General features: G+C 44.8%; 1 protein-coding gene across 4 annotated transcripts in view; it reads right to left on the bottom strand.

The window, feature by feature from the left end:
- The window catches only part of A1CF (APOBEC1 complementation factor), a 76,607-nt gene that overhangs the window by 22,876 nt on the left and 39,689 nt on the right, over nucleotides 1-14,042 (bottom strand). For all 4 annotated transcript variants that reach the window (XM_048219010.2, XM_044386020.3, XM_026504115.4 and 1 more), the window contains exons 2-5: nucleotides 12,825-12,959; nucleotides 10,922-11,052; nucleotides 5,900-6,138; nucleotides 608-772 (exon numbers count right to left, since the gene is read on the bottom strand). In XM_048219010.2, coding sequence (XP_048074967.1) covers nucleotides 608-772; nucleotides 5,900-6,138; nucleotides 10,922-11,034 — 517 coding nt within the window. In that variant the 5' untranslated portion in view covers nucleotides 11,035-11,052; nucleotides 12,825-12,959. The remainder of the gene's footprint in view (nucleotides 1-607; nucleotides 773-5,899; nucleotides 6,139-10,921; nucleotides 11,053-12,824; nucleotides 12,960-14,042) is intronic.

The raw sequence follows: 14,042 nt of genomic DNA, 5'->3' as shown, positions 1-14,042 counted from the left end.
GAAGTTGTAATCATATTCCATTTGACCAGTGGGTACAGCTGGGGGCAATTTTGCTCTTCAGGGTAAATGTCTGGAGACATTTTTGGTTATTACATCTTAGGGCTTGTTACTGGCATCTAGTGGATAGAGGCATCGGATGCTGTTAAAATTCCTATAATGCCCATGATAGACCCCCCATGACCACGAATTACTGGCCTAAAATGTTAAGAGCACTGAGGCTGAGAAGCCCTGCCTCAGATCTATAGTTCTGGCCATGCATTCATCAACCCAGTAAATGTTTATTGAGCATCTACTATGACCCAGGCCCAGAGACAGGGGCTGAGATGATCGAAGCTAAGAAACCTTTATGGGATTTGTAGTCTAGTGAAGGAAATGTGCGTTAATTGAGTAATCACACAGATAATTGTAGAGTTATGATGTCGATAGATGTAGAACCATGTATCCCTTTTTCTCAACTCCCAGGCCTGGAATATGGTTTTTGTAGTCCACATGCAATTATAAGAATGCTAAATGAAAGCTATTGTGTTTAAAGTCACGGGAAGTCCTCTCAAACACATGTGTTTTGAAAGTACATCTCAAAAACTTAATCTTCTCTGGTATGTCCTACCTGGTTTAATATTGTTGAATTCTTTCTCAATCATCTCTTCTGAGGTAGACAGCATCAGGTTTCTCACGTAGAGGATTTTCACTGAAGACATCGTGTCCTCATCTACCTCCACTTCGGGTTCCGCCCAGTCTACTGCAATAGGATGTCCCCATAACTGAATCCTTCCTGTTCAAAAGATCACAAGTATGATTAGTCACACAGAAATCAGGACAACATCGTCTCGGTTCACTGAGACGGCCTTTTAAATGCAATGGATGCTTTGAGGTCTTGATTGAGCATGAAGACCGATATTACAAGAGGTGATGATTGATTTTAAGAAAGCTTCCAAATAAATGGAAGAGCTGGCTAGAGGGGAGTTCCGTGTGACAGATGGCTTATTGTAATGATTGAGCATAAAGGCAACTAGGATGTGGTTTGAAATGGAAGAGAAATGAGGCAGCAGTGGGCAGGTTTGTGTCTTCGACCAGGTCTCCACAAGGGGAGGAAGGTAGTCGTTGAAAGGGAGGTGGCAGAAGGGGAGAAAGGAAAAAACAGATTTAGGGCTCTGACACAGAGTCTCACTTCACAAAGCACTAAGGAGGTCATTGGGAATTAGGTCTGCTGCTGTTGGGATCTGCGTGACCAGTTGCTACCACCAAGCTGTCTAAGAACTGGTGTGCGGGCAAGAATGAGCAGAGCTCAGGGACCCTCAGTTTGTTCTCTGTCCCTTATACTTGGTCAGGGCTCTCATCAGCTGTGTTCCCTCCTAGTTCTCTGACAGCACATGGACAACTTGGGAGCCTGCAGAAACATATTTTATGGCATTCAAGAAGACAAAGAGCAATGGAAGGGTCTGTGATGAGAAACTGAACTCTTTTGGAAGGGGGTAGTTGTTACCCATGACTACATCTATTCTTGCATTTCTAAAGTTGCAATTTATTGAGCGTCTTGCCCTATATAATGTGTTTTCCATTCGCTACCTCAGTTCCCACTCATAGTCACTCCGTGGGGAGGGAATAGGGTGGGGTGGTCAACTCAATTTCTAAATTTGATTGGAAATCTTGCGTGTTTTTTAATTAGTTGTTTTGGAAGAGCTTTAAGAAATACCCAACCTGAGTCCCATTCATTGGTATGCTAGATCCAATTCCTTTCCACGCTATACTAGACTGTTAAATTTTCAGAGTTTTGTGAGCCAGTTGAGGCCCTCTTGGTAGCTTGGAATCAGCCACAATGGGAACATTCATTCCATGGCGATCTGCAATGTTACAAGTCAGGGCTTGGATTTACCCTGGGAGTTGTCTATTAAAGATTGACCAGCTCATCACTGACCCCAGGACTCTCCTTCTCAAATTTGATATGAGTGGTCTGGGCCTCAGGACTCTTAAAAGCATCTCAGTTAATTCAGCCAAAATTGAGAACACTGGTCTAGACCATTGGCCTTTGCCATCCTGGCCTGGGACCACAGGAAGCGGTCGGCCAGCCTGAAGGTCGGCAGAAGGCTGCAGTGGACAGAATTGGAGCAGGTATGGTTAGCAGTGATCTCCCCAAACATCCCCATGGAAGTCAGGGCTGCCAAGGGATTTGGGAACATGGGCTTTGAACGTGGACTTTGAAAAAATTCAAACATCAGTTCACGATCCTGGCTAGAAAGCCACTTTTCTAAACATCAATCTCCTCGTCTAGAAAATCAGGATCATAGAAGTCACTGCCTAGTGTTGTTGTGGAAACAAAAGATGATCCACGTGAGGGACTTACTCACTTTCCAGTGATGCACTCTCCCCTTGACTGCTTTGGGGTTTTTGGTCTCTTTTCTTGCGTGCACAGTTTCTTCGGAGTTACTCTTTGGGTGCAATAGTTAGCATTTTTTTCTTTTTAAGGATTTCCTTTGGGAGGGAGCAATGCCCACTGTCCGTGCTGAGTAAAGGTTCCCATTTACTCCCCCAGGCGTTCTTACTGGCCTCCCCTGCAGGTGACGGCCAGTATCCTGAGTTGAGGGCGTTAGCAGTGGATCACAACATTGGCCGCACAACAAAATCATCTGGCAAACTTAAAACACCAGGGCCACAGCTCTGCACCCCAGGGAAGCAGATTCAGCTAATCAGAGGCTGACTTGGTTTCTGGTTTTGTTTAAACGCCTCCTCAGGTTATGCAGATCTGTAGCTACTGATTCAGATGGCAGTTCTCAAACTTGGGTCTCGGTAGCAGAGCATCCTGGGAACTCGTTCCAAATGCAAATGAGCAGGCGCCACACCAGACCCACTGACTCAGGAGCCCTGGGGGTGGGCCCCGCTCTCTGCACTTCCACGAGCCCTCCAGGCTATCCTGGAGTGGACGGTGGAACCACTGTGAGAACTTTCCTCAGAGCGTCCTTACCATGCCCTGCCAGCCTCGGAGCTGGACGCCTGGACTGTGGTCCACACACACGTCTGCAAGGACGTGGCATCGGGAGAGCGCTGCCACTGTTTGCAGGGGAGGTAGGTGGCTGGGGGAGCGATGGGTCACGTTAGAGGACAGTTTTCTGTCTCCAAGTCTGGCTCAGGTAAGGAGAATCTGCGTGCGGCTCTTGCTTATCATGCTTGCTAAAGATCGCCTCCTCTCAAACGAGGCTCCTCAGAGAGTGGCCAGTGACCAAGCTCCTTCGTTGCTGTTGAATCTCCAGGGAGGTAGCAGGTCGGGTGGCCAAGTGGGTAGCAGGCTTGGCTCACAAGGTGCAGCAGAAGTGACGGTCCCTGGCTGCCTTATTCACGCTCCGTCTGCTGGGCGCCCTGAGACGCGCATGCAGCTGGAGAAGCTCAGCTCAGCTGACAGCGGCGCCGAGGGAGGCGAGGGGCGGGCTGCCTCGGACTCTCAGGAAGATGAGCAGCGGCTGGGGAGACCAAGCTGGCCTGGATGCTGCCGGTTCCTGCAGCACGACCTCTAAGGAAAAGTCAGCCTGGGGTGCAGGCATTAACAAAGTTCCCGAGACTTCCTGAAGGCTGGCTGCCCGGTCCTGCCGGGCCTAGTCCGCTCGGGGCAGGTAGAGAGGAGCCCTTTCGTGGGTCAGTGTGCTATTTTCCTAGAAGAGGGGAAGCTGAGAGAAAGTTCTGGTTCTCTAGGAACACTGATTGGCCCCTGAAAGTTATCTTTCTCCCATTTTGGACCCTCTCTCACTGCTAGCCTCCCTGACCGCCTAAAAGATGGCACGTATCTGATTGCACAGGTAATGGAGAGAAGTGGTTAATGTGGGCTGGTGTAGTGGTGGCTGGTTTCTCAGCTGAGCAGCGGCTCAGCGGGGGCTTTGAATGCCATAGTTCAGCGGAGGAAGGGAGGGGGCAGGGCATTCTAGTGGGGGACACAATTTTTGGAATTAAAGGAGACAAAAATCAGCATGGCATTGTCTGAAACATAGGGGAGTTTGTCCTGCTAGAAAGAAGGGTTTTGTTGGGAAATGTGTTTGGGAAATGGAAGGTAGCGAGCGTGGCTGGAAAGGACTGGAGCCTTGAGTAACAGGCTCAATTTTTTCTCCATCTCCCCTGCAGCAAGCAGTGGGTGATGATTGTTGAACTGATGAGTGAGCAGCTCCGTTCAGCCCTACTATTTGCCAGAATTGTCGAAAGGATGACATGATATTTTGGGAACACTAATCTGGTGGGGATCTTCAGGGTGGGGGAGACAGTGGGGTACATGCAAAAGAGAGCAGAGCTGGGAAAATAATCTGGAGTTTTTGAAAACAGTCTCTTCAAGAGTATATGTTTTTAGACTCCAGTGATGGTCTGAGATCAGGATGGATACAAGGGACGTTTTCATGGCACAATTGTTGAAGAGAGAAGAGTTGAAATGGACCCCAAAGATTAAGTTCAGGTCACCGAGGGGCTAAGGACGCCTCATGAGGAGTGTCAGGGGTTCTCTGTGCCTGTGTGGCACAGGGTCTGACCGCCGGGGGGTAAGAGTAGTGAAAGGGAGCATCGACCTTAAAAATACCCATCTCTCTAACGGATTTGGCAACTTTGGGGGCTATGTCCTATCTTTTCACGTTAGCTGCCTTCATGAAAATGTTAATAAAAATCTTCCCTGAGGCACCTGGCTGGCTCAGGTGGTTGAGCTTCTGACCGACTCTTGCTTTCGGCTTAAGTCATGGTCTCAGGGGCATGACATCGAGCCCCGCGTTGGGCTTCGTGCTCACCAGAGTCTGCTTGGGATTCTCTCTCTGCCTCTCACTCTCCCCTCGCCCCAAATAAATAAATCTTAAAAAAAAAAAAATCTTTCCCAAGATCAGAAGCCATCTTCTAATTTTGAAAACTTATAGAGGGCTAACCTTCTTATCGAGTCAATTTTTTTTTTTTATGTTTTGAAGTAGAGTTGACAAAATGTTACATTAGTGTCAGGGGCGCGACATGGTGTTTGGACAAGTCTATGCGTATGCTGTGCTCACAAGTGTCATTACCATCTGTCACCATAGGACGCTATTATAATGTCATTGACTATTTCCCTATGCTGTACCTTTCATGCCTGTGACTCATTCATGGTTTGTTTTCTAAGCTTGTGCACAGGGACAGTATAAATCTAGGTGGTTTTGGTCTTGTCTTTCATTCTGGTGGCTCTCCCATGGTGTTTAAGAGAAGAGTGGATTCCATTGTCTCCACTCTGTCATTCTTGAAATCCTCTTATTTTTATACTGATTCATTTTAATAATTTACTTTGTGTAAGTTTTAGCGAATATTTGAGAATGCACGGAGGCTTTTCAACCATTTCCCTAAGCTGCTCTGACCGAGGCAGGGCCTTGGTGTGGAGTCTTTTAAACTCAGGAATTGATGGTCATTGCCCAAATGGGACCTACCTGGTGGTGGTGGCACCTAGCAGGTGTCTTTCTGTGGAGGGCTCTTCTATCCCCCCCACATCAGCAAATATTAGACCCTGGGGAGTCCTAATACGAGTTCATGTCATTTAGCTGTCATCGGGGTAATGTGTCCCTTGCAGGTGCACTCTACACCGTAATGGACGATCCACTCTATTTCTAGTAAGCCTGGTAACCACCTCTGTATGGAAGGACATCGGATAGATTCACTTTTGAGAAGATCCTTTAACGCTTCGTCATGGGGTTAGCGCACGTGTATTAGACTCTGTGCATGTGTTTCAGAACCTGGTCTGTGAAAACTTCGGGGAGCTGCATCTAGTGTGACCTAGATAAGAAGGGGAAGGGGTTTAAGTACCACATAAGCAGAGCTCGAGAGCAAACACACAACACTCAGCATGTGTCTCCTTTGCTAAGGTGTGCAGCGGCCTGGGGCAGGCAGCAGAGTGGGGGGGTCTCCTCCTTGAGAAGGGGGTGCCGACCTGGCAGCAGCTTCCTTCGGGCCATAGCAGCCGTCCGATGACTCTCGTACTCCACGAAGGCGAAGCCCCGGTTTCTGCTTTTATCTGCAGCGCTCGGGTAGACGATGACGTCGACAACGCCTTCGGTGACCTTTTTCATCTCTGCTAGGATTTCTTCTCTCTTCTTGGTCTTCGGGATTCCCCCCACAAACAATCGGCAGTTGTCCACACTGGCACACACCCCTAAGAGCCGCCCATTTCTGGAAAAAAAAAAAAAGGCATTCTTTCTGCTTGGCAAGAATCCTTGTGTGATTGAGGCTTAAGATGGAAGTTGTAAAATGTTTGACCCTGGACCTGATATGGCCTGAGGATGTGGGATGTTTGGTCTTCCTGTTGTTTCCTCACTACCCAGGATAATCCCTGCTCCCGAGGCCTGTGCACCTTGCCCCCCGTTACTCACGTAGGCTGCCTGGCCCCAGACGGCCATGAGCTCGAGAGCCCGCTGCTCCCTTTCCTAACCAGCCAAAAAGGGAAGTGATTCTGACATGACTGCTCTTAGAAATTCTCCCTTATATGGAACAAGTTTTCACATATTCTCTTCCTTGCCCTACATGAGGAAGATGGGCCGAGCAGGTGCTGTTTCCATTTTACAGATGAAGAAATTGAGACCCTGAGAAATTGAATGACTTGCTTAAGATTTTATGGATTTTAAGGGATGAAATTGGCCTCCAGACTCTCAGTCCGTTCCTGATGCTGCTGCACACGGTTGCTGATGGGCAAGTTCATGTCCGCCTTCACTGGGAGAGTGCAGATTAAGCTTTTTTGGGGGACACTTGGGGAAATGTATCATAAATCTTTTGTACAATTTTGGGGCAAATAGTGCCTCTTCTGGGAAATTGTCTTTAGGAAAGAGATGAACCAACATTTTTGTATCAGGATATTCACTGCTATTATTTAAAATAGTCCCCGGATTGGAAATAACCAAAATATCCCACCATCCAGGACCAGTTTAATGCATCTTGGCTGAGGTGCACATTGACTGTGGGGCTGGAACTTTCCTCCTTGTGCACCATAGTATCTTTGTCACCCCGGGTTCTTGTGCAATTAAATGCTAATAGCCACCCGTTAGGTCATCTAAAAATGCCTCCTCGTGTTTCTAAGTGTCCCCTGGGGTGGACGTTACTGCTCCTGGCTGAGAATCACTGATAATCAAACGTGGGGGATTTATACTGTACAATGCTCGATAGTCATTTCAACATGGTAATGCAGAAAAATATTTATTGGTTAAAAAACCAGCTCACCATATGCTACTGGCTTAAAAAAAAAACCAAGACTTTAAGATAAGTATGTGAGAAGACTACTTTGATGAACACTGTACCAATAATCTAGGACTAGAGACACTTTAAAAAGTAAAAATCCAACGTAGTGAGTATCTTGGGGCAGTGGGATTGTGGAGGAATGGTTTGAATTTTTATTGCCTTTTTTTTTTTTCTGTTTGTTGTGTGACTTTCGTAATAACACAAAGTTATTAAAGTGGGTAAAGTTCCTTTCACAGAAACGACTTGCATGTCATGGAGAGAAGTGCTCAGCTGGGCGAGTGGGAGGCTGCTCTGATTTCTTGGAACTAGTGGCTTTCATGGGGTGGCAGGTATGCTCACCAGGATTGGCTCCTGTCCTAATCGTCCTCTAGGCTTTGCCGAGGAACTGAGGACCACCGATCAGATCTGTGACAGGCCTGTTACAGTCTGGTGAACGTCGCCTGAGGAATGTGCTTTTCCTTGTGGGTAGGAAAGGGTGGATAGAGTCATCTTTCAGGGTTTTTGTCTTTGTTTTTTTGTTCGTTTGTTTTTGTTTTTACTTAAGAAGCCCTTCTATTCCAAAATATTATTTCTTTAGAAATTCTATTATTTTTGATGGAGGGCCCATCAGGTATCAGTGACCAGCAGGTGGAGCCTGGAGTCTCCGTGTCCTATTTTTAAATCCATGTGGTTTGTCAGGCACTTTCCCAGAACTGCTTGGAGACAAAAAGCCATCTCTCACACGCTGAGGGCAAGGCTTTAATGTCTCCAGAAGCCAGGCCTTTCGACAAATCTTAGTGAATATTTGATGAGGAGGAGGACGATAGGACAATTACGGGTCTTTTCCGGATAAGAACCTTATCTATCCCCTGAGAAATAGTGGCTAAAAGCAAATCGAAGATAATCCTCTCCTCCACAGGCAAGGTTCTCTGTCTGGCAGGACTGGTCTCGGGCGGAGTGGACGTAGGTGACGTTGGCTCTGGGGTGTCTATTCTGCTACTATTTCATGTTCTATTTATCATACACCTTGATTTTTAAAGTACCTCTGTGCCTCCCCCTTGTTTCTGGCATCCGACCTGAACTTTGGAATGTGGCCACCAGCTTGCTCTTTCCAAATGCTTTGTAATATTTCTCCTCCTCCTCTTCCCACTTCTCCCTGCCCTCCTCCCCCTCCTGCACCGTGATCATCAGCAAACACTCACAGACCATGTGAGCTTTGCCTGCATTATCTATTTAGTTTTCATAATACCCCCATGAGGTAAGTATATCTGTCTCTTTTTTATAGATGAAGACACTGAAATTCAGAGAGTACTGTTACATATCAGTGACTGGAATGGATTCATTGTGCTCATTTTTCACACCCTATCTGTTCTCAGAAAGCGTTGACAGGCCCCAGTGTGTACAAAGTGTTGAGTACATACAGCAAACCGTGCTGATTCCCTGCGTGGCCAAGTCTCCATCCATCTCACTCGAAAAGCCATTTTGAGAATAACCCTCACTCTTAAGATGTCTAGGCTCCATGAAGGACCAAGGAATGGGAACTCTCCCGATCCCTGAAAACTTGTACCTATCCATTAAAAAGCTATATTAAAATGGAGCTTTCTGGAGCCCTTTCCAAAAACAGTTTGGTGTATGTCATCTCCTACAACAGACGCTGAGAAGGTGTGAGTAATTGGGTGCTGACGGTAAAACCATTGCTGGAAGAGGTCCCAGGATTTGTCCAAAGAAAGCTGTGTCCTGATCGCCTGGTTCCCATGCCAGACAACCCTCCACATACCAGACAGAGCTCTTTTGGATTTATGGAGGCATGTGTGGGAGGGGAACTTCCTTTATACTTTCCTCCAAAACTCTGTTCCAAGATCCGACCTTGAGACCGAGTGGCTAAGCTACTATGGTTGCTGAAGAGTCCATCTTTTTGCGACTAAGGGATTTAAGAAAAATGACCCAGTAATTGATTGACTTACAGAATTCTCAGGATAATGAAGGACTTACTTGGGGCCTGTAGGAAGTGAGAGACAATAAAGGGTAGGAGATCTCTCTGTATTCACATTGAGATGACATTAATTTTAAGATGCAGAAAGGACGTATATGACAATTACATCTTAGAATTGCTGAATGTGCTAATATGTAAGAGTTCTGTCATTGATTGACCTATTACCATGTTCCAAACACTGGGATAAACATTTAAAAATCAATACTATCCCCACCACGACACCTCTGACATGAGGGCGAGTAGCCCCACTTTAGGGATGAACACATTGAGGCTTGGAGAGGTGAAGCCACTTAATGACACCCAGGTGAAGCCTGTCTGACCCCAAAGCTGTTGCTTTTCAACTGCTGCACTGATCTTTCTTCCAGGTGGCCCACGGCTTCCTTTAAGAGATGATTTAGGATGGTTCTGGGGATGTCTAATGTGAATCTCAATGTAAATTCCCCCAAACTAAGCTCTTCACATTTCCGGCTATTCTCCTGGTCTTCCCATCTCAATGACACTATCTCTTCCACAGATACTGAGACCAACATCCTAGCCTTTCTCCCTGAATTCTAATACATTGCTCACACTCTGGATCCAGTATTTAGCCAGTCCTGTCTGTTCATCCTGAAGAACATACCCCGGGTCTGACCTCTCTGGCCACCTGCACCACCGGCCCCTGTGCACCTGCCGTCATCCCTTATCTAGACCTAGACTCCTCTCCGCTGTAGCTTCCCCTCTGGCTTCCCTCTTGCAATGTTACAGTCCATTCTTCACCCAATAGCCAGAATTACATTTCTAAAAGCATGAATCTAATGAAATGTTTCCTCCTTTTTATTAGAATAAAAGGCAAATTTTGAATCGTGGAGTAAAGGCTCTCGGAGTACATTGCCTTCAGCTCTCCTCTCTGTTTCTACCTTGTTGGCTTTGTTGTCTAACACCTCGAGCTTGTTCTCTTTTGGGGAACTTTGCACGTGCTGTTCTTATTCTCTGGAATAATCTTCCTCCATATCTGGCTGTCACGGCTGACTCTTTTCTTTCAGGTGTCAGGTAAAAGTGTACTTTCCTGGAGAGTATTCTCTTCAATACACCAAGTTAGAGTAGCCAGTTCCTCAGAGATGGTTTTGTTTTCTCATACCTTAATTTTTTTGAGTATAGTTGACACACAATGTGACATTAGTTTCACAGTGATTTGACTTCTCTGTACATTATGCTCTGCTCACCATCATACGACACTATTCCCAACGCTGTGCCTTTCATCTCTGTGACTGATTCATCCCATAATGGAATCCTGTTCCTCCCACTCCCCTTCACCCATTTTGCTCATCCTCCCCTGCCCCCCCTTTGGCAACCATCAGGTTGTTCCCTGTAGTTATAGGTCTGGTTCTGCTTTTTGTTTGTTTTATTTGCTTTTTTAGAGTCCTCATATGATTTTCTCTCTTAAAAAAATCTATATCCATTTGCTTACTATGAGGTTAGGAAAAGGCATCTTGATATTTCCAATATATTGAACAGTGCCCACGAATATATTTGTGAAACAGATGAGTTAATGATTTTTGTTTCTTTGAGCATTTTACAAAACTTAGTTTGACATTTTATATAGTGTTGACATTAAATAAATATTTCATCAAATTGATTTTCACCAAGGAAATGAAAGCTTTTTAATTTCTTATTTGCCTGTCTTTTGCATATACTCTATTAGATATGTTTGATGGTAGAATGGATACAGGTGCAGTGTCTGCTTCACTTTTAATCACAAGAGGCGGATCTTACCTAATTTCGTAGTTGTTAAGTTGCTTGATTGCATTCTTGGCTTCCTGTCTATTTGAGAAGGTTACAAATGCATACCCTCTATTGTTGCCATTAAAATCCATCATCATTCTCATTTCATAAATTTTACCAATCTATAAATAAGAGAGAGAGAATCCACATTTGTACATCTGTACTTCCAGATGAAAACACACACACACTGTTTTCTGAAGTCTTATCTCGCCGTATTTGGCATTTGCATCCCGTGTGGAATGGTTTGCATATCTTCAGGCTGGGTTCAGATCTGTTATCTGACTCACGGGCAAAGTCAAGTTAAATAAAGAAAACGTGTACAAGTGCATTTCAGCTTGACTTAACAGAATATGTTTTCAACAGAGCAAATGGCCTTTCATCACACAAATATCTGTGGATTTATCCATTGTCCTCGGGACCTGAAAACACATTTGTCATCAGAAGCACAATTTCTTGATAGATTTGTCTTTGTCCTCTGCCTTGCCCTCTCAAGGTTCCATAGTTTCATCTTTACTTGGTCATACTCTACCACTGAAGGGGACGCTCACTTGGAACCTTGCTAACTGATTTCTTATCTTTCTCCCACCATGACCTCAAGATGCCCAGGGAAGATGTGATTCAGAGGATCATCTGGGGATTCCTGTTGTTGTTTTGATCTGGAGGCTGAAGGTAGATGTTAGTTTTACACAATCAGCCCAACGTCAGGAGCTCCACAGTAGGAGGGCACTCTATTCTTCTGAGTATAACTATTTTGCTTTGCCTATATACTGTTTCTTCCTGCTACCCCACATGTTCTCCAGCAACCCAGACTCAGTAACTTATTCTTGCTGGCTGCTATATGATCAGTGGCCCTAATAGATAGGACAGGCATGTGCAGGAAGAAGAGGTGTCATTAAATGTGTGTTTCTTAGTGGTTGGTTACCCCGTGTGTCAGCCTTCTCCACCCTACCCCACCCCACCCCACCGCACCCCACGGTATTCAGTGGTGGACACCTATCTATTCAGGGCTCATTAGGAAAGAGTTCAAGCATGTTTCATCAGTTTCAGGTGCTTCTTGGGGCTATTTTCAAGTTCAGTACATAAAATTCTTCCAGAATTAAATCCTCATAATTTGTGCACATGCCAAATGAGATTGTTTGTATAAAATTAGGAGCAGTTCTGAATTGGAGGCTGAGTTAAACACATGCACACAACTGACTTTGGCATTTAGGGAAAGAAATAGCTAGACTCTAATTTTTCTAAATTTCCCGGGAATGTGGTTGTTGAAGCACTGCTTGGTAAAATATTGAAAATAAATTTTAATTTTCTGTTCTCCCTTTAGCTTTGGGTTTAGTTACAATATATGACTTGGAATTAAAACTGAGGAAATGTGTTCCTTAATTATATAATGACTCTGAGAAACCCCATTCTTAATCTTGTTGATGCATGAGGGCAGCCAAATCAAACCTGTAGAGGGAAATTTCATTCTGAAGCAATATGTATAGGTACACATTTGAGCCATGACAGACACACACACACTCTTTGAATGTGAAATGGTACACTTTAGAAAACCATATTAAAATGTTAAGTTGGAGCAATATCTTATTTTGGAGAGGTCGTGGTAGTATTATTATAGATTGATAGTCATCTTGCTGCAAACTTGGTGCACTTGTGAGGATCAAGGATCAGAACTTGAAAGTGAGCAGCAGTGGTAGGTCAAGCTGTCAGTAGCAGGAGGAGTTACTCAAGGCAGTGACAATAAGGGGACAGCCACTAACAGGAAGGTTTTGACTTTGTCCATGTTGAGGAATGGCAATTGGAAGAGAAGGCATTATGGACCAAGAAAAATGAGCGCTAAGCAAAGTGTGTCATATTTTTCCCCTGAAAGATAAGAAAAGATTAAATTTGGACTCACTTTTTCACATAATGGTATAAGTTCATCCTCAAAAAGGTCTCGGGGAAGTTTTCCAATAAAAATTTCACAGCCTCTTTCTGGGGGTGCAGCATCCCAGCCCGGTGGAGGGCCGCCATATTTTCTTTGTCCATTTTCCTGCAAATCCCGGTGGATTGTATGAGGCAGAGAAGAAAACGATAAAACTTTTAGTTTGTGTTCCTCAATTATTTTCAAAATCATGATAAGGAACCTATTTACCATTGACGAGTAGTAGTGAACTGGGCAGAGCATAAAGTCGAGGTCTCCTTTATGTGGATTTGAATACCGTGCTCTGTGCTTCAACAACTTGCTTGCGATAAGTATCGTGAAAACATGTAAAGTGCTGGACAAATTAATTATGATTATTGTCGTTCAAACTTACCAATGCCTGATCATCATGGGATCTGACTAGATTTTGAATCCAGGGCTCTGCTGTAATATGGAGTCTCTGTGGTATGGCAGTGAGGGTTCCGGAGTGGGGCTGTCTGGCTCCATGACTCACTAGCTATGGGACTTTGGGCAAATGACTTCTTAGAACCTCAGTGTTATCATATACAAAGTGGGGATAACATTGGCTTTTTGATTAAAGGAGAAAATACATCAAATATGCATGGCACTGTTCTAGGCATGTGATATATAGTCAGCAGTTACTAATTCTCTTCTTGCCTCCTTTGATTTGGGCTGTCTCATGTGCCAAGCAAAGCCATGTGAGCCCCTAAATAGAAACATTATAAAGATTAACATTCGAAGAACCGGACTGGCTAATATTGGGGGTAGCTAGTGAGGGACTTCAATCTGTTTTCAAAGCCGACAATATGGTGAGAGGGGTTTACTGATGTTAGATCTCTTTGTGGGGACCAGTACTGTTCTCAGTCCAAATAGAATACCAACCTTTGGTAAAACCAACCAACCCTTGGTAAAACCAACCAACCTTTGGTAAAAACCCTTGGCGTTTTATGGGGAGGAGTAGTTCTGGTTCTTCTCTTTATTAGATATTAAAGACAGCAGTGCTATCTTTATTTTTTCTAGAGGTTAAAGACCTGAAAGCAACTTCAGGGGCCCCAAGTAGAGTATTGTCTGATCCATTGCTGCTGATTTGAAATAGCATATTTTCTGGGGAAGGGTACACTTACTTCCCGCTTAAGTTCAGACAGAGCCCTTGATCATTAGACTTTACTCTGATTTTTGGAGAAAAGTGAA

The sequence above is a fragment of the Ursus arctos genome, unplaced genomic scaffold (assembly GCF_023065955.2).
Source record: "Ursus arctos isolate Adak ecotype North America unplaced genomic scaffold, UrsArc2.0 scaffold_7, whole genome shotgun sequence".
Classification (NCBI taxonomy): domain Eukaryota; kingdom Metazoa; phylum Chordata; class Mammalia; order Carnivora; family Ursidae; genus Ursus; species Ursus arctos.
Note: the sequence above shows the minus strand (reverse complement) of the source record. Positions and strands in the feature narration are given on the sequence as shown.